At 37.3% G+C, this 20,436-nt stretch overlaps 1 protein-coding gene across 1 annotated transcript in view; it reads right to left on the bottom strand.

Annotated features, from left to right (window-relative positions):
* Window positions 1-20,436, bottom strand: part of chst15 (carbohydrate (N-acetylgalactosamine 4-sulfate 6-O) sulfotransferase 15) — a 45,696-nt gene that overhangs the window by 5,980 nt on the left and 19,280 nt on the right. Inside the window, exons 2-3 of the mRNA XM_073869350.1 lie at window positions 2,667-3,509; window positions 31-372 (exon numbers count right to left, since the gene is read on the bottom strand). Of these exons, the coding sequence (XP_073725451.1) occupies window positions 31-372; window positions 2,667-3,108 (784 nt within the window). The 5' untranslated portion in view covers window positions 3,109-3,509. The remainder of the gene's footprint in view (window positions 1-30; window positions 373-2,666; window positions 3,510-20,436) is intronic.

Below are 20,436 nucleotides of genomic sequence, written 5' to 3'. Positions count from 1 at the left end.
TTTTTAGTCTCAGTGGAATCCGAAACTCACCAAACCTCTTTCTCGTCCACCAATGTGGTTCCTTCATAGTAGTGAAATGGACCTCGGGATGCAGCCGTAATCGGTCGTAGAGATCTGTGGTGCCACACTTGGGCTGCCCGATGATGTAGAAAAAAGGCAGGCAGCGCAGACGGTAATGTCTCCCCGCATACTGATGAAGGTGAGCTGGAAAAGCTCTGCGCAAGTGGTCATATATCGCCTGAAAGCGCTTTGAATAAAGCGCATACAGGTTTTTCCCATATGGATCTGCTGTGATATTCCCAAAGAATTCCTCATACCAACATGGATTTTTGAGATTGGGAAGGAACTTGTGAGGAATGGCAGTGAATAAATGTGGAGGAGAAAGAGATAAGTGCGTATGCGTGTTGTAGTGAATTACTTATGAAAGTATGTAAACATCTGTTTATATATATAAACAGTAGTCTCTGCTAACTCTTAAAATCATTCGTCACACTACAGGAACTTAAAGGAGGGGGTCACAAAAGGCCTAAGAAATAAATCTTTCCTTTTACACTAAAATAAAAGTGCTTTACGAATGTAAATTTTGAATATTAATATTGAATGGATAATTCACTTGAAAATGAAAATTCTGTCATCATTTACTCACCCATCATCATGTTGTTCTAAAACTGTAAACCAATTGACTTTCATGTATTTGTTTTTCCTACTATGGAAGTCAACTGTGTGCTTACAATAATTTATCAAAATATCTTCTTTTGTGTTCTTCAGAATGAAGAAACTCATACAGGATTAGAACAACACGATTTCATTATGCATCACATACTGAAGGTAATATTAAGCATCAACTACCCAAAAATAATTAAAATAAATGTAATTAATAAATCAAATTAAATGCTTGCTAATGATCTTATGCAAATATAAATTTTTATGAAGTACAGGTGCTGTTCATATAATTAGAATATCATGAAAAAAAGTATTTATTTCACTAATTCCATTCAAAAAGTGAAACTTGTATATTATATTCCTTCATTACACATAGACTGATATATTTCAAATGTGTATTATTTTTAATTTTGATGATTATAACTGACAATAAGGTAAATCCCAAATTCAGTATCTCAGAAAGTTTGAATATTGTGAAAAGGTTCAATCAGCGAATTAACTAAATACACCTGCAAAGGCTTTTAAATGGTCTCTCAGTCTAGTTCTGTAGGCTACACAATCATGGGGAGGATTGCTGACCATTGACACCTTGCACAGAAGGTCATTGCAAAAGGGGCTGGCTGTTCACAGAGCTCTGTGTCTAAGCACGTTAATAGAGAGGCGAAGGGAAGAAAAAGATGTGGTAGAAAAAAAGTGTACAAGCAATAGGGATAACCACACCCTGGAGAGGACTGTCAAACAAAACCCATTCAAAAATGTGGGGAAGATTCAGACAGAGTGCTTTAAGAACCACTACGCACAGACGTATGCAAGACCTGGGTTTCAGCTGTCGCATTCCTTGTGTCAAGCGCTCTTGAACAACAGACAGCGTCAGAAACGTCTCAAAGACAAAAAGGACTGGACTGCTGTGGAGTGGTCCAAAGTTATGTTCTCTGATGAAAGTAAATTTTGCATTTCCTTTGGAAATCAGAGTCTGGAGGAAAAGTGGAGAGGCACACAATTCACGTTGCTTAAGGTCCAGTGTAAAGTTTCCACAGTCAGTGATGGTTTGGGGTCCCATGTCATCTGCTGGTGTTGGTCCAATGTGTTTTCTGAGGTCCAAGGTCAACACAGCCATATACCAGGAAGTTTTAGAGAACTTCATGCTTCTTGCTGCTGACCAACTTTATGGAGACACAGATTTCTTTTTCCAACAGGACTTGGCTACCAGTACCTGGTTTAAGGACCATGGTATCCCTGTTTTTAATTGGCCAGCAAACTCGCCTGACCTTAACCCCATAAAAATATGGGGTATTGTGAAGAGGAAGATGCGATATGCCAGAACCAATAATACAGAAGAGCTAAAGCCACTATCAGAGCAACCTGGACAGTGCCACAGACTGAACAGTGCCACAGACTGATTGACTCCATGCCATGCCGCATTGCTGCAATAATTCAGGCAAAAGGAGCCCCAACTAAGTATTGAGTGCTGTACATGCTCATACTTTTCATGTTCATAGTTTTCACTTGGCCAAGATTATCTGAAAATCCTTTCTTTGTATTGGTCTTAAGTAATATTTTAATTTTCAAGATACTGAATTTGGGATTTTCCTTAGTTGTCAGTTATAATCATCAAAATTAAAAAATATATATCAGTTTCACTTTTTGAATGGAATTAGTAAAATAAATCAACTTTTTGATTATATTCTAATTATATGACCAGCACCTGAATATGTGACCCTGCCTGTGAAAACCCAGATTTTTTTTCCTTGAGATTCACTGTTTTCTACATAAAATGATTTTACATAAAGAACATTTTATGCAAATATAACCTTGATATCTTTAATACTGACTGAGTAAGGTCATATAAAAGATTACGATCAATGTGAAATGCTTTTAATCTCAATTTTATAATGACACTTTAACCTTGTTTTCACAGGTAGGATCACATAGCCTACTATTATTAACAGGTTTAATAATAATTTGAAAAAAAAATGTATAACATAATTCAAATGTACATACATGTGGCTCTTTCTCTCTCAATTCTTTGATATCAGGAACTGTCCTTCTTCCAATGTTCACTCTGGCCACAATGTTTCTCACCATCTCTCTCAAAGCTGTATAGTCTGTGATGGAGGTCAGGTTGAGATTCAGCTGTGCGGGGTGAGATATTACAGTAAGGTGATACGGTGATGGGGTTAGAAAAAGTCCTTTCTGGTCCCTCGTCAAAATATAAGAAGCCATGATGAGAACGGTGACCATAAGCCCAAAGATGAAGCTCAAGATTTTGATTTTTCTTACAGACCCCATTATCCAACGGCCCCATGCCTGGTGTGGTACTCTGCTGTATTTTATAATAGTCAAAACACTCGTCCACCTGTTGCCCAGGTTTAGAAACACAGGCCTGTTTTCACCGTACTCCAGTTTTTTAGCCAGGCCATTGAGAAGCCCATGTCCGTGGTCCATTTTGTGTCACGTTAATTTTACACCCTTCGCACATAAAGTGAACCCCATTGATGTGAGTTATTGTAGGGTGAAGATTGCTTCATCACACTACTGGTCTAGAGTACACTGTGACCCAAAAGAGCTTTGGCAGTAAAAACATCATCTTTCAGACAGCAGATGCTGTGTGGCTTCAGGTCATTGTTTGTAATGAAATGCTTGCGGGCAGGGAGACAGACAGTGGAATGAGAGAGCTGCCACTCGGGGCTTCCAGCACATACGGCGAGGAGCAAGACGTGTGGGAGAAGATTATAATGCTGCTTCAATTTAGCTGCCACAAATGACACGGTGGCAGAACGAAGCAAATTTTGTTCTGAAGGTCACAAACGTTCCAACAGCAGCTTAGATCTTAAGAACGGCTATTCCTGCAAGACAGATAAAGAGAATTATACCAAACAACACAATCAAAATAAATTTATCGATAAGAGCCTTGTCTAAAAACATTGAGACAGTTCCAAAGGAAAAAGCTTTTTATAGCTCTGGAGACTTTTTTGAGTATCAATTTTGGCTTAAGTGTTGGTTTTACCGCCATCTGAGACAGGTGTGTGAAAACGAGTTTGTTACTGAAAAAACTTTAATGTTAAACTTAAAAACAACAAAAACTTTAGGTTTTAACTTTATAGGGGCGGTTTCCCGGACAGGGATTAGCTTAATCCAGGACTAGGCCCAAGTTTAATTAGGAAAAATAACTAGTTTTAACAAACATGTCTTACTAAAAACATTACCTGTGTGCGTTTTGAGGCAAAACAAAGGGCACTGATGTATTTTAAGATATATAAGTGCAAGTTGTTTTCAGTTTGGAGAGCTCTTAAAAATGTTTTAGTCTAGGACTAGTCTAATCCCTGTCCGGGAAACCGCCCCATAGTGTTTAAATATGCTTAAGGGCAAATCATGTGCAAATTATCATTCAACACCATTGCAGAATATTTTATCCATAATATTTGAGTTTTCCAAAGACATCTCATTACCATGCTTTAAAATCACCTTGGTTTGCTACGTTACACACACGTAACCAATCACATCATCACATTTGAACTTGCACATGCCGAACTCACGTGCAGTGTGTAATAGTCTAACCTGCTAATGTTAGCGCTAAAAATAGCGCTAAAAACGGACTTGGCAGTTATGTGTCTAAAACTACCGAAATTAGCATCTATTTACAAATAGGAAAGGTTGGCGGTGGAGACTAATCCACATATTTAGCGAAACTACCAAAAGACATTTGCATCGCGCATTGTGCTGCATTTCGCCGGGTGTATGATAGAGCCCATAGAGTGCCAGTGCCCTCACAGCGACCTGATATTGATTCCGGTCTCTGCGGTCCTATGCTGATCCTGCTCCCTGGTCTCCATTTAAATATTTCATGTCATATCTCTACTACACTATCCAAATAAAGGCTTAAAGCCCCTAAAATGTAATAAAAAAAGAATATGCAAATTAGTCCACGCCTCTACTCAATCACTTATGCCATATATTTCAATATGCAAATTAGCCCCCTCCTCCTCTTAACTCTTTCCCAGCCATTGGGGAGTTTTTTCGGCAATCTATATTTCCGCTATTATCCGCTAGGTGGCGTGCTTACCCAACTTGATCCACACTGATCCAAAAACAGTAAAAACTTTATGTATGTTTTGATCATCCTTCTGAATCTGATCTTTAACAAGCTGTTCTAAAGCATGCTGAAAATTACTGTAACAGGAAAAACATATTTTTTATGCTATTATGATGCACAAAGTTGAGTTTTTAGTGATAAAATTATTGACTACATGGGGACTTTAAAGGATTAGTCCATTTTCTCAAAAGAAAAATCCAGATAACCCACTCACCACAATGTCATCCAAAATGTTGATGTCTTTCTTTGTTCAGTCGAGAAGAAATTATGTTTTTTGAGGAAAACATTGCAGGATTTTTCTAATTTTAATGGACTTTAATAGAGCCCAACATTTAATACTTAACACTTAATAGCTTTTTCAATGGAGTGTCAAATGACTATAAACAATCCCAAACGATGCATAAGGGTCTTATCTAGCGAAACGAAAGAAAAATAAAAAATATGTACTTTTAAAGCACAACTTTTCGTTTAGGTGCGGTCCAGCGCGACCTAACGTAAATGCGTAGTGACGTAGGGAGGTCACATGTTACATATATAAAACGCACATTTGCGGACCATTTTAAACAATAAACTGCCACAAAGACATTAAGTAGTATAAGTTGACATACAAAAATGTAGGAACGGTCCTCTTTCAAGACACTTGTAAACACTGCGTTCGTCCCCTGTGACCTCTTGACGTCATGACGTATTGCGTGGGGTCAGCTGGCGCATCACGACCGGATCTACATGACGAGAAGTTGTGCTTTAAAAGTGTATATTTGTTATTTTTATTGTCAAAAATGACAATCGTTTCGCTAGATAAGACCCTTATGCATCGTTTGGGATTGTTTATAGTCCTTTGAAACTCCGTTGAAAAAAACTGTTAAGTGTTGAGTTAAGTATTAAATGTTGGGCTCTATTAAAGTCCATTAAAATTAGAAAAATCCTGCAATGTTTTCCTCAAAAAACATAATTTCTTCTCGACTGAACAAAGAAAGACATCAACATTTTGGATGACATGGTGGTGAGTAAATTATCTGGATTTTTCTTTTAAGAAAATGGACTAATCCTTTAAGAGGCTGTTTTCTCCACTGAATTTAATTTTGGTCTAGGAGTGCAAACTTAGACATTAAAGAGGTTGGATGCCGGTTATATAAAAATCTGTTTATCTCCCACATGTGCCATGCCAATAACAGTGTGATGAGGTTTGGATTAACATCAGAGGAACAATGGCTCAAAGACCACACAGGCCAGAATGTGTGTGTAGCATACAGTGTGAGTGGGTATGTATGTGGGCATTGTGTCTGTGTGTGATGTGTGTTTTGGAGAGTTTAGTGTTTAATCCATTCAGACATGATAGCCTCAGGACATGCCTAATTAAGATCAAAGTAGACCAGCTGCAAGCAGATTATTTTTTATTATTTAACATCACTCTCTCTCTCTCTCTCTCTCTCTCTCTCTCTCTCTCTCTCTCTCTCTCTCTCTCTCTCTCTCTATCTCTCGCTCGCTCGCTCCCATATCAATGCAATCTCACTGCAATTTGTATTTATTTTACGAGGTGGCTAATTCATATGCACATTTTTTGTACTATTTGCTTTTACCCCTGTGACATTAAGGTTAGGGGTGGGGTTTCATTATTGTCTTTAATTATGCATAAAATAACTTCAGCAGAAGCATTGGCCACTTACTTCTACAACATAACCACCATACAGTACAATCCTGAATAAAGTTTAAAAAAGTACAATAAAATAATAAAGCAGAACTGAAAATCAAACTACCAAATTCAGATGACATAAAATATGCTTGTTAAAGTTACTAAAAAAATTAATCTGTACCAGAGAGGATGATCAGCATATAAACAACAGGGACAAAAGCAAGCTGCCATAAAATTTAAAGGTGCAATGTGTAACTTCTAGAAGGAACTCTTGACAGAAATGCAATATAATATACATAATATGGCTGTAATGATATGCGATATGAAACCAAAATCGCAAAACTCAGATCCATGAACCGATCCAATGCTACCGCATCTTTTAATTGCTATTAGTATTATTTGAAGTTGCAACACAATACTAGTTGAGGATAAATTATTTAATTGTAAACCTATCTGTAAGTGTCCTCCAATTACATGTGGCTAGATCTTTGCAGTGATTTTTTTGTGGCTCACAAGAAAATATGTAGAAATGTACAGAACAAAAACATTTAGCTCGTGGAGCAAACGAAAAGCCGTTAATAAAGTAGACTCCTTAATAACGTAGAGGACGTGCTGAAACAGTCGAGTCGGCAGATGATCATCATGTTACCAATGTTTAAGACAATGCTATTTCTTTCATCTTAGTTTCACTTTGCATGCTCAAGGCTTTTTACACATTCACTGTATGATTTAACAAAATTATTACATTTCATTTTGAATTGAAAATTTTATGAAAAACAAATTACTTTGTTAACTCTTGACAATTTATTTGAAGAACATTAAAGACATTTAATGTAAAACTTCCTCTCCACAATGGAGTTCTGTTTGTTTTTCAACAGTATTTTGTTAAAAAGAAAACACAAGTGTTATAGCTTTGGATATGTATTTGTTTCATATATGGCTATTTATATTGTTAATAATTTGCATAGTTAATCTTGTTCCTTGGTGTTCAGTTTATAAAGGTTTTTCAAATGTTATTTAATAAAAAATATCGTTTGAATAAAAATCTTTCTTTTTATCCTCTCCTTCACCCCCCCCCCCCAAAGAATCGTGATACGAACCGAATCGCAGGGCGAAAATTGTGATACGAACTGAATCGTGTGTTTGGTGTATTGTTACAGCCCTAATACATAATATATTATCATTGGTTTATAAAGACCTAACATTACGAACTGTATTGTTTTTATTACCGTATGAGCTGTTTTTTTATCAACATGCATTGTGGGTCTCCTTACATGGAAGTCCAAAGTAATGTACCCGACCCGAAATGACCCAAATCACTTTATACCCGAACCCGACATAAATATTTTTTTTAAAAAGAAAGACCCAAGACAAACCCGATAAAATTAGACCCAAGTCCGACCCGAACTAGTGGGAATTTTTTTTTAACCCGACTGGACCCGAATGAAAACGGCACTGACGTGTGTGCATCCAACACGTAGCAGTCGGAAAGAAACTCGCAACCAATTTGGTGAGCTGCTCCATTTGTGTTACTTTGTTATCTGATGACGAAACCAAGGTAATAGCTAAAATGTACATTTAAAGTTGACTGGCATGTCTGTCTCAATGAAAATTAACCTACCGCCAGCCACACAATGTTGCAAGCGCTCTTGGCAAACAGATGAGAGGTTGAAAAAGGACATTGACGCACACACGCAAGAGAGTTTGGGTCTTCTCTGGTCCGTTCGGGAAAAACACATTAATTTTAAATTACCCGAGACCCGATGCCGCTATTATTGTACCCGACCCTTGTCTGAGGCACATGTGAAACTTTTAGACCCGAACCCGATCGGGTCTCGGGTTTTCAGATCTAAGTGGACCCGTAAAGACCTCTATTCTACAGTAGCCCAAACGGACAAACTGGTCTACAGAGATTTAAATTTGCAATCTCACCACTATATGCATCTAAAAACCCTAAAATTTACCTTTAACTAAACGTTTAATTATTCTCATAAATGAAAAACCTCATTGATAGTATCCAGTATTTCCATTTAGCATGTATGTGTACTAAATTCAAGCACTCTTAATCACCATCATTTGTTTTAAACTTCACAGTCAGGTGAGGAAAGAAAACGCTGGCGCAACAATGAATAACAAAACATTTCCCCTTGATATAGAAATAAAGTCTTGTTATTGCTGGATATGCAAGGTTGGAAATTCTAGATCAGGCCCTTTTTAAAACCTTAAATGAATTTGTTGATCTTGTATCTCCTCTTTTTACTTTGGCAGATTAAAGTCTACTGTGTGCTCTGGCGGAGGGTTTGCCTTCATCATTTCATTCAGGACTGTTATTTACCGCCTAACTGTGGTTAAATTAACCCTAGGAAGGTCATTAACAGAAATGTGACTCTACTAAAGGCCGCACATACCACAGTAAACCATGCTGAACTCTGAACTAATACATGTGGGGCTTATAAATTACGGATAATTTCCTATTTGTGCACGGTTTAGAAAAGGCAGGAAGAGAGAGAGAGAGAAAGATTAATGAAAAATGAAAAGAGGTAGTCAAACAAGGACATGTGCGTTCCCATGGTGATGAAGGCAGGTGTTATTGATCTGTGTTGCCATGGTAAATAGATTCTAGGAGTGTTTATGTGTAAAGTACATGATGACCCTAAATGAAAACCTTGTGACAGATTGTCTGAGTCATGTTAATTGGGAATAAGGGAGGACTCACTATACTGGAAACAGGAGGCTAACATCCGTCTATGTCAGCATGGGTTTCTATTTTAAGCATCAGCATTAAATTTCTGATGACTTTAGCACAGGGTTAGGCTGATGTCGTGAGCTGTCACTTGAAATAAATTTTAGAATAACAAACCCAGATATAAGTATTAGGAAATGAGCCATCTGTGAGTGTGTCTTCATTATGAATCTGACTGAAGTAAAGGAGGAGTCTGGGACAGCGTGATGATGCGTTAGAGTTAAAATAAGCGTTCACTGTGGGAACATCGCAGCCCGATGATTCATTACTGAGAAGCACAATAATTATACCTGTCAATCAAAACTACAGGTGAGCTCAAGCACATACTGCACTTTTAAAGATGCGTTTTATCCTGTTTATGCAAGCACATTCAAACGTACAAGTAAGTGATGCAATGTTCCTTAACTCACTCCCCGCTAGCCATTTTTTTAAAAGTTACCCGCCAGCATTTTCACAAAAGTTTCACAAAATACCTTCCAGGAAAATTTTCTTCTAAAAATATATAAACATACAAATATATTAAATGAAAGAACAGACCCTCTGCTTTTCCAAACAAGCAAAAGGGGAATTTTTTTTCATCCAATCTATATTTTTCTCTGCTTATACACTTTTAAATATGGGTATTTGTCTTTAAAAATAAAAATTTTATCAAGAAGAAAATAAGCAAGCTGAAATAATTGCATTTTTGTGAAAGAATTTTGTTACAGATCAGATTCAGAACGATTATCTAAACATAGCAAACAAAGGAGGGGTTGGATAAGAACTCGATGCACATGCGTGATATAGTTTGGGTCTTCTCGGGTCGTTCAGCAAGAACACATTCATTTTAAATTACTCGAGGCTGTTAATATTATATACACGTGAAATTTGTAGACCCAAACCCGCTTGGGTTGACCCGTGAGTATTCGGATCTAAGTGAAGATCTTTACTCCCTTCGTCTGCCTGGACAAGCAGATTTGCTGGACAAGCAGTCCTTAACCCAAAGTTGGTCCAATCTGGTTCTGATGCTTCGCCAAAGAGAGCAATGTTTCGGGAAAGCAGGCCGCTAATGTTGGGTTATGTAGTTATCTAATCTTATTCAACTAGAATAGAAAAATCGGTCTTATGAAAAAGTGCTTGTGCTTGTGAATGCAATTATTCTCTGCAATGTATTAAATCATGTAAAGGCTACATATTATTGCAAGATACTATCACAATACCATTCACAGTTCTGCTTTTATCACAAAAAAACAGTGATTACCCAATACGTGTTCTTATGTAATGCTTGTGTAATTTTTCAAGCCAAGGACCGATCCACTAACCCAAATAACTGATCCTGACAAAAGCTCAATATGAACATAATTCTAGAGCACATATGTCTTTCTGTGCACCCTGCCTGTCAAACACACAGTCATAAGGAGTGGGGGGGGGGGGTGTTGGGGCATTACTGGCAAGACCGCTGCTTCTGAGCACAGAAGCTGCCCTGTCTGTGCCAGGCACTGCCATGACTAATGGATCAGAGTACACAGGAATGGATCTGTATGGAAAGAGAATGCCTAAAAGGTCGCGGGTGAAAGTCATTGCTCATGTTGAAGCATACATAGAAACAAGACACCTTAAAAAGAGAAAACTAAACACAAAATACAACATACTTTTAAGTTCTATAAAACAATTTAGTTGGATATTATACAGAGATTAGCTTACTGTACACTTTAAGAAAATGCTGGGTTAGTTTCAACCTAGCGTTGGGTCAAAAGAAACAAACCCAGCCTTTGGGTTAAATTAACCCAGAAAATGTTTATATTTGACCCAACCATTGGTTGAAACAACCCAGCATTTTGAGTTGAAGCAAGCCAGCATAGGTTCAACTACAACCCTACAGATTGGGATTGTATTGAAAATAACCCAGCATTTTTAAGAGTATAGAATTAGAAAACACAGTACTGTAAACAATCTACTGTAAATTCCACACTCATTCATCTGTTCTGTTTAAAGTGACATTAAAAAATATTTCCCTTATAATAAATACCTGTAGACCTACACTCTAAAAAATTATGTGTTAATTTTTTACAAATAGTTTGTTTGTGTCATCCCATTTAACACATTTATGTGTTATGGTGTTAAAGAGCCATCTGTGTTGCAGTGTGTCATGTAGCTGTCCGTCAATGTAAACAACGTGCAAAGTAGTTAAAGGCGGAGTCCACGATGTTTGAAAAACGCATTGGAAAAGGAGACGGGCCGACTACCAAAACACACTTATAGCCAGTCAAATCAAATCAAATGCCAGGTTGCGTATGTGTGGGGCGGGTCTATCAACAGAAGGTCCAGATTCTATTGGGGTAGGGGCGTGTTTGTTTAGGTGATTTCAAATATCAACATTGGCTTTCAAACATCATGGACTCCGCCTTTAAACCAAAAAGTGCACGATTAATAAAGTTATTGGCTTCTAAAGTAGGGAGTCAACTCTGAATCGCTGAAACGAGTCATCATATTGATTGAATCTCATGCCTGTCTTTTTCCACGTAATACCAACACTTTGCATAATAATCTCCGTCTACAGCCTTGCCCACGGGAGAAATGAAAACGCTGACCTGCCCACAGCTAGTTAGTGTGTAAACGTCATATCACGCTGTTTTCAGTTTGTGTTGTTTTCACTACCAAAGGATAAAGATATATGAAGAATCTTTTACTTTCTCAAGGAGGGATATACTAAACGTTTGGCTATAAAGAATCGGTGGTTAAAATTACTTTTACACGGAGGGATTTACTAAACGTTTGGCTGTGAAGAATCAGTGGTTAAAATTACTTTTTCACAGAGGGATTTACTAGAGGTTTGGCTGTGAAGAATCAGTGGTTAAAATTACTTTTTCATGGAGGGATTTATGAGACGTGTGGCTGTGAAGAATCAGTGGGTAAAATTACTTTTTCATGGAGGGATTTACTAGACGTTTGGCTGTGAAGAATCAGTGGGTAAAATTACTTTTTCACAGAGGGATTTACTAGAGGTTTGGCTGTGAAGAATCAGTGGTTAAAATTACTTTTTCATGGAGGGATTTACTAGAGGTTTGGCTGTGAAGAATCAGTGGTTAAAATTACTTTTTCATGGAGGGATTTATGAGACGTGTGGCTGTGAAGAATCAGTGGGTAAAATTACTTTTTCATGGAGGGATTTACTAGAGGTTTGGCTGTGAAGAATCAGTGGTTAAAATTACTTTTTCATGGAGGGATTTACTAGACGTTTGGCTGTGAAGAATCAGTGGTTAAAATTACTTTTTCATGGAGGGATTTATGAGACGTGTGGCAATGAAAGATGGTTCAGTACCCACTTTATTTGAAACAACATGCGTCTCCTAACCACAACCTGTAAGTATGATTATAGCTACATACTTAAATGAGTGTAAAAATGTTAGAACTGTCCTCATTTCTATAACCTGGACTAATAATGAATAATGTCTATTGATGTTGACTCTTAATATACTGTCAGAGAGTCACGTTAGCAAGCGGCTAACGCATGCTGCACTTACGGTTTTGCTATGGCCCAGTTAGCTTACATACTTGCTTAAATGAGTGTAAAAAACGTTAATGTCAGTCGTCGTTTTTATAAATTGGACTAATAATGAATGATGTGTATTGAGGTTGTTTTTTAAACTCTTATTATACTGTCAGGGAGTCACGTTAGCAAGCGGCTAACGCATGTGCACTAACTTAAGTGTTTACATTTTAGCTATGGTTCGGTTAGCTTACATACTTGCTTAAATGAGTGTAGAATGTTAGTTTCTGTCATTGTTTTTATTGCTTGGATTAATGATGAATGATGTGTATTGATGTTGATAATGTCTTCATACGAATCGTTTGTGGATCTGAGAAATGGGGTAATTTTAAATTTATATTTTAAGAAAATTAAAGTATTTTTTGACCTTGCATGCATTTAAACCTGTTGTCCGGGACCTATAAACAGTAGCTACGTTTACATGGACACATTTTGCCTCCATCGGATTAAAATCCTTCCGATTAATAAATCCTATCATAGCGTTTACATGAACACTTAATAATGTGATCGGATTGATGTGCGTGTTTATATGACACAAGATTTACATCAGATTTGATCATTTGACATGTGCACATTGCACAAATATAGTTTCACGCTGTTTCAAGATTTGCTTTGTGCCTCACTGATTATAAAGCAGCAGCAAAAACACCCATTCACGTGTGCCCAAAAAGCGTATTTTACTTCACGTGGTGCTGCAGGGATCGTTCGCGAGAGCGAGTCCAAACACACGCGTTTGTGGATCAGAGAATAAATCATGGACTGACCGGACAACGCTGTCTTGTATCACTTTATGGGGAATTGGACGGATAATAGGAACAACATTAACAAGACAATCACGTCTTGTGACTTCATTCAACAAAACAAACTCGAGTTATTTGCGTCACATGTCATTAGGGCAATTCTACGTCATTGCACGTGTGCATATGCTCCACACTCCCGTCCTGTAGGTGGCGGAAATGCACCTTTCAGTAGGTTTGCCAACCGCCATTAAAAAAAGAAAAGATGGCACATGCGCAGAGCATCCCAGTTTCAGTTATCCATCCGATCAAGTGTATACATGTCATTTTGAGCAGATTACAAATGGTATAAACCACCCCTAACAAGCGGATTCGATTTTTAATCAGATTGGCACGTTTTAGTCCGATTGAGGTGTTTACATGGAGCATTTTTATTCCGATTGATCATTTAAACGGATTACAAATGTCCATGTAAACGCAGCTACTGATAGGATGCTTAAAATTGCTATCTTACTTGCTCTTTAAAATAAATAAAACGGAAATAAAAAAAACAACAAAATGTGTTTTTCCAATAACACAGAGATGTGTTAGTTAGGGACAACACATTTTTAACACATCTGTTTTTCGAGTGTACAAGCCAAAGATCACTACAGCAGGGAACGAAAAACTGGTGTTGAAGAATCCGGCTCATCTGTGCCTTAGCTCATCTAAATTCCCCTATAGTTCCGTCACACACATACCGACTGACAAGTACACATTCAATTTGTTCGGTGTCAATAGAGGAAGAACACGCAGAGATAACATCTATCCCACAGTCAGTCCAAGCGAGAGGAAATTAAGAAATGTGGCAGCTGATAGAAATAGATAATGAAGCTTAGTGGAGCCGAGTCTGAACATTAGTCTGTTATTTTTAATATATACTGATTACATCAAATAATCTGTGCTAAAAGAAGGTGGTTTAACTATTCAAGTCACCTTTTCGAAGCATTGTGTAAAATCTCTTAAATCTTGCTCAGTCCCTTCAATTATTAGGTTTAATTGCAAATGTTTATCAACATAAAAAGTGAACAGAACATTTTAATCAATAATAAATAATAATAATGGTTCAGAATCTTTATTCCTCTGAATTACAGACTGATGGGAATTTGTGTACATTTTACGAGGTGGCTGACTCACTTCAATTCGTATGAAGTGAATCATACAAAAATTTACAATTATTATAGAAAAATGCAAAAATGTAGCCTCGCCCCTAAACTCATCATCACTGAGGCGAAAGCAGAACGTACTAAACAAATGAGACACTCATCTTATTCACCGTATAAAACGGTAACTAAATGCACTACAATTGTGTTTATTGTTTAACCATTTCCTGCAAAAAACATTCAGAAGACATCAAATAAATCAAAAGCTATTATGAATAAATCCTCTGTGTACTAGAATGTGATGTGTGACACAAACAGCCCAGAGATAACAGTTTAGTCTCCAGAGTGACAGTTCAATTAATACTGTTGTGCCGTGAAAAACTCAGACGCTCCCTGAGCTATACAACATAAAACCTATTAGGTTCAGTTGCATATCCAGCTGCATATTCGCCATTGTCAAGTTTCCGTTTCACCATAATGAAAGCAATCAGCACATATCATACATAACAAATAATACCTTTCATTCATTCATAAAGCGTTAGCGTTTTCAAAATTACTTTCAGGCTTGAAAAATCACTTGCATTGACAAGCTCCTATTTTCCACTTTTATGGAGACATGACCATAAAAAAGGTGTTATTAACAGAAACCACAAAAACTGAAGAGAGTGCCATTTTGCATGTCTGAAATGTAAGCTCAGGCATTTAGGTTTATTTTGCTATTAAAACACATCTGAATAAGCAACAATAGAATGTGTATCTTATTTCTTTTTTTCTTTTTCTGTATTAACAATTGGATAAAAGAAATAAAGAAAACCTTTTATACAGATACAGTATGTTTCATTTGACAGTACGGTAACAGTTGTTATTTATACTTCAGTAGGGCACAGAAACAACTGACATTTACCGATTGTTTTCTTAAGCAGATACCTAGGCATTCAGTATAATAAGGCAGTTAATTTAGTGACAGTGGGACACATCTGGCCGACATGTGTGTTTATGGGCAATGTTATGAACGTCTTTCTCTTACTGATATTCACCCAGCATGCGTATTTATATGATAATAGACTTGTGTTTGATAGATTTGTTTTGCAACATGAAGATGTTTGCGTCTCAGCGCATAAGGCACGAGGGATGTGGTTTGCAGTTGATTTCAGACTGTCAGGGTTTTGTTAGAAAACTTCACTTTGTTTGGTGCACGCCTTGTGTGGCACCAGAGCGAGAAAGCAGTGGAGATATGTTTATGTAATCCTCAATGAAATGAGCAATAACACACCGGAGAAGAAAAAGTGTAAATAAACAAAAAAGAGACGAGAGGAGGGACATTCCCTCGGGTGCTTCGCTTAGATGAATTACCAGAAAGAAAGAAAGAAAGACGATAGATGGGCTAAAGTAAAAAAATACAAAAATGCACCAGAAAGTCTTGGCATAAGTGACACAACATTATTCACTATAACGAACCATAAGTCCATTCGCACCACAAGTTCATTCATCAAATCCTAATTAACTGACAGCAACTGAGTGCACCCTTGCATCTCAACCAGATGGGTGGAAGCCGCTATGGTGAAAGACGACAATCCAAACCTTTAATTTACACAAAGCTCATATCTCCATATCTGTGACTTACCAGAACCCACAACAAAACATGAGACGGAGTAGAGCAGCTAAACTTTAAAACTCAGTTATACAGTCACCTGTTTAAAGGTCACCTATTATGTCCCATTTTTACAAGATGCAATATAAGTCTCAAGTGTGGCTAAAATGGTCTGTGAAGTTTCAGCTCAAAATACCCCACAGATCATTTTTATAGCATGTCCAAAATGCCCCTATTTGGGTGGAGGGAAACGCTGTTTTCATGTGTGTACCTTTAAATTCAAATGAGCTTCAGATCTTCACTCCCTTACCAACAGACAGTAAGAGCTTTTGATTAAAAAATATAATCAGATTCCTGTAAATACAGTCTTAGCCACATTAACACTACAATGTGGCAGCTGGGGCTGCAACAAACGATTATTTTGACAATCGATTAATCTATAGATTATTTGACCGATTAATCGACTAATCGTCGATTATTTCGACAACCAATCAGTCTGTTTTGAACGATTATTCAGCTTTTTAAATTAGTTAAAACATTAAAGAGTAACTAAACCCTTAACCAACTTTTTTAAGTTAATGATCTGTAAGAATGATGCTTTATTAGTGCTGTTCATTGATTTTAGTAAGTTTTTTGACATTTGGATATAAAGTGTTTCAATACTATAATATATTGTGTAAAAACGTCCGAGTGCTGCCCTCAGGTTGAACGGTGGCTACTGCAGTTGAATTTTCTATTGGATGTTGGGTCCAAAAAAGAACTCGTGACGTAAGCAGGTTCAAGCTCACCACGCCCTTGTTATGATCTCACCACACACTTGGTACGAGCTTAGTTCATCCCCTCTATCTCCGTTGGGATCTGCCCACTTTTCTTGCATTTTTCAAATATTGCCAGTGGGTGGAGTCAGGCTCTGACCAGGGGTTTAGTTACGCTTTAAGGGCCCTATTTTAACGATCTAAGGGAATTGTCTAAAGCGCATGGTGCACGGTCTAAACGGGTGTTCGGAGTGTCCGATTCCACTTTGCTAATTTAACAACGGGAAAAATGGTTTATGCGCCATCTTGGATGGGTCTCCTTGCATTCATTTCTAATGAGGAATAATCATAACTCCCCTAATTTAATTACTAAACTACTTTTTACTTAAGTAAAAGTAAAAAAGTAGATGTATAATGTTCTTAAATATTAAATATAAACCAAAAACTTTATGAATTTATGAAATGTAGTGGAGTAAAAATTATGATAATATGCTTTGGAATATAAGTTTTCCAAAGAAAAACACTGATAAAATACAGATACTTGAAAATGTACTTTTATGTAGACAGTAAAATACTTAAGTTGTGTCTGCCTCTGTCAATATGCTATACTTAAGGAGCAAAGAATTTTAGCATGAAAGCAGTATTTTTCAATGTGTGACAGCGTCCTGTATCATAACTAAATCTCTGCCGCTTATAACAACTCAAACCGTGTGAAAATCCGGTAAAGATTGGGGGAGTTGTGATCGTTCCTCATTAGAAATGAATGCAAGGGAGCACACTGGAGACCCATCCAAGATGGCGGCCACGCGATACGTCAGCTCCAATAGGCAGCTCACTCTAAGGGCGCAGTCACACCAAAAGCGCTTTAAACGCTTGCAAACGCAAGGCGCGACGCACTGCCTTTTTTTAAAAAGAGCAGTGCGGCGCGGATTTTCATATTGCTAAGCAACCAACGAGTCAGCTGTCTTGTCAATCAAATATTGAAGCGTGAGCGCTCTTTTGCTGTTAACTGTCATATTAGCAGAAACTTTAAAAAGAGGGTGCTTGCTCTGACCTTGTTTGAGGGTGAGAGGTGCACAAACACGCAGGAGAGAGTGAGCGAGTGGAGTCCGGTTCTTCAAAGCAACTGTAAACTTCCCTCACCACAACGTAAGGCCCGCCTCTCCCCTCATTCAATTGGACAATGGAAGACGCGAATGACGTAAGGCGCTTCTCCGCTCTCAGCGCTCCTTCAAAAACGCGTGCGCGGCAGGCGGCAGAAAACCGCAAGGCGCTCGCCGCGCATAAACAGCGCGCAAACGCGCCCTGTCCATAGAATATCATTCAAAAAAGGCGCCTGCAACTGCCATAAATGCTTTTGGTGTGACTGGCCCCTAAGAGGTGTCTACGTATATAATGTCTATGGCCCACTGGTAGCTACCTCTTCTGGTATGTTAATGTAGTTGTGTTTTTATTTGTAGTTGTGTTTTTTAATTTGTAGTTGTGTTTTTTAATTTGTAGTTGTGTTTAATTTGAAGTTGTGTTTTTTAATTTGTACTTGTGTTTTTTAATTTGTTGTAGTGTTTTTTATTTTGTAGTTGTTTTTTATTTTGTTGTAGTGTTTTTAATTTGTTGTTGTGTTTTTTAACTTGCTGTTGTGTTTTTTATTTTGTTATGTTTTTTTTTATTTTGTTGTAGTGTTTTTTTATTTGTAGTTGTGTTTTTAATTTGTTGTAGTGTTTTTTAATTTGTTGTAGTGTTCTTTTAACTTGCTGTTGTGTTTTTTATTTTTATTTTGTATTTGTTTTTTATTTTGTTGTAGTGTTTTTAAATTTGCTGTAGTGGTTTTTAATTTGCTGTAGTGGTTTTTTAATTTGTTGTTGTTTTTTATTTGTTGTGGTGTTTTTTAATTTGTTGTTGTGGTTTGCACTTCAGGGCCACCGTAGGTTTTCAGACCAGAACGCCCATGGGCGCAAAATTGGGCGCAAATGCATTTGCTATTTAAACAACGTGGCGCTAAACGTGAAAATTATAATTGCGCCGAGTTGAAACTAGCAAAAGACACTTGCGTCGCGCATTGCGCCGGTTGTATGATAGAGCCCTAAGTTATACATATTCTACCTAATACATTTTTTAAAAATCCCTTACACATTTGAAGTAGTTGTTTTAATGAAATTTGAGCAGGTCATTCCGTTTTCAGATTTCTGTGCAACTCAAATTACACACAAATGCCCTAGCATTGTTTAAATATTCTGTTCTCTTTCAATAAAAAAAAAACAAAAACTAAGCAGCATTACAGACAAATTTTTCTTAACACAAACATCTCTTGTCAGCAGTATTAAGAGCTTCTTTTCTAAAACAGACTGAGACCTAAATGTTTTAGTATAATATTTATCATCACTATCCTGACTCCTAAGCTCGATCAGGCTTTATTCTATGAAAAATAAATCATCACATTACTGTAATTATATGGGTAATACTTTATAATGAGGGTCCATGAACCATAATTTACATTTACATTTAGGCAATTAGCAGAGGCTTTTATCCAAAGCGACTTACAAAGATGAGGACAATCAAGCGATTTGTCATAAGGAGGCAGTAATACAAGAGGTGTTTAAACCAAGTTTTCACAAATCCGAAACAATACCTGTTAAGAGAGTTAGTGTTTTGTTTTGTTTTTTGATAGAAGAATGAACTGATCTAAATTAAGGCATGTACTAATCATAAACTGAAATGAAGAGTCATCAGTAACTACAACATGACTCAACAAATGAATTCATTGTTTATTAAAGGTGCAGTGTGTAAATTTTAGCGGCATCTAGTGGTGAGATGCTGGTGAATTGCAACCAATGGCTCAGTCCACTGCGTAGCCCTCGTTTTTTAATCACATAGAGAAGCTACGGTAGTTACCACCGGACTAGTCTCGCATAGCCAGACCTTCAATACTACAACGTAGTGCACTTCATCAACAGCCACACCAATGAGACGCTCCTGTTAAATGTCTGTTTGAAGCATAGCCTATCTCTCCACTTTTTAACACATACAAGCAATTCAGGAGAACTGAACTTTTTGACTCCACTAACTGCCTCAAGCAAAACTCCGTCTTTTGGACGTCTTTTAGAGAGTCTATGCTGCGAACTTTGCATATTTTTGAGAATCCAATGTTTAGCTGATCAAGATAACTGGTCATTATTATCCACGTGAACACGACTGATTCTCTTCCTCAATGGAACGTCAGAGCTTTGTTTTCCAGGGACCGAAACTAATCGCGACACTCCTGGAAATCCGGTTTATTTCAACCAATAAAAAGATGACTTCGACATTCCCACAGGGTTTCCAGAAAAATTGTACGAAAAACATCAGACGTTCAGCCAACAGTTTGTGGGCGTGATGTCTGAGGCTGAGACTACCACCGGACAAACATTTAATTTGAGACAATTTAGTAAAAAAACATTAGTCCCTAAGGGTTTCTGTAGAAACATGGCAGCACAAAATGGCGACTTCCATGTAAGGGGACCCTCGGTATATGTAGATAAAACATCTCATTCTAAGGTAATAAACACAGGTTCAT

Source organism: Misgurnus anguillicaudatus, chromosome 7 (genome assembly GCF_027580225.2).
Source record: "Misgurnus anguillicaudatus chromosome 7, ASM2758022v2, whole genome shotgun sequence".
Taxonomy (NCBI): domain Eukaryota; kingdom Metazoa; phylum Chordata; class Actinopteri; order Cypriniformes; family Cobitidae; genus Misgurnus; species Misgurnus anguillicaudatus.
This window is presented reverse-complemented; position numbering and strand designations above follow the sequence as displayed.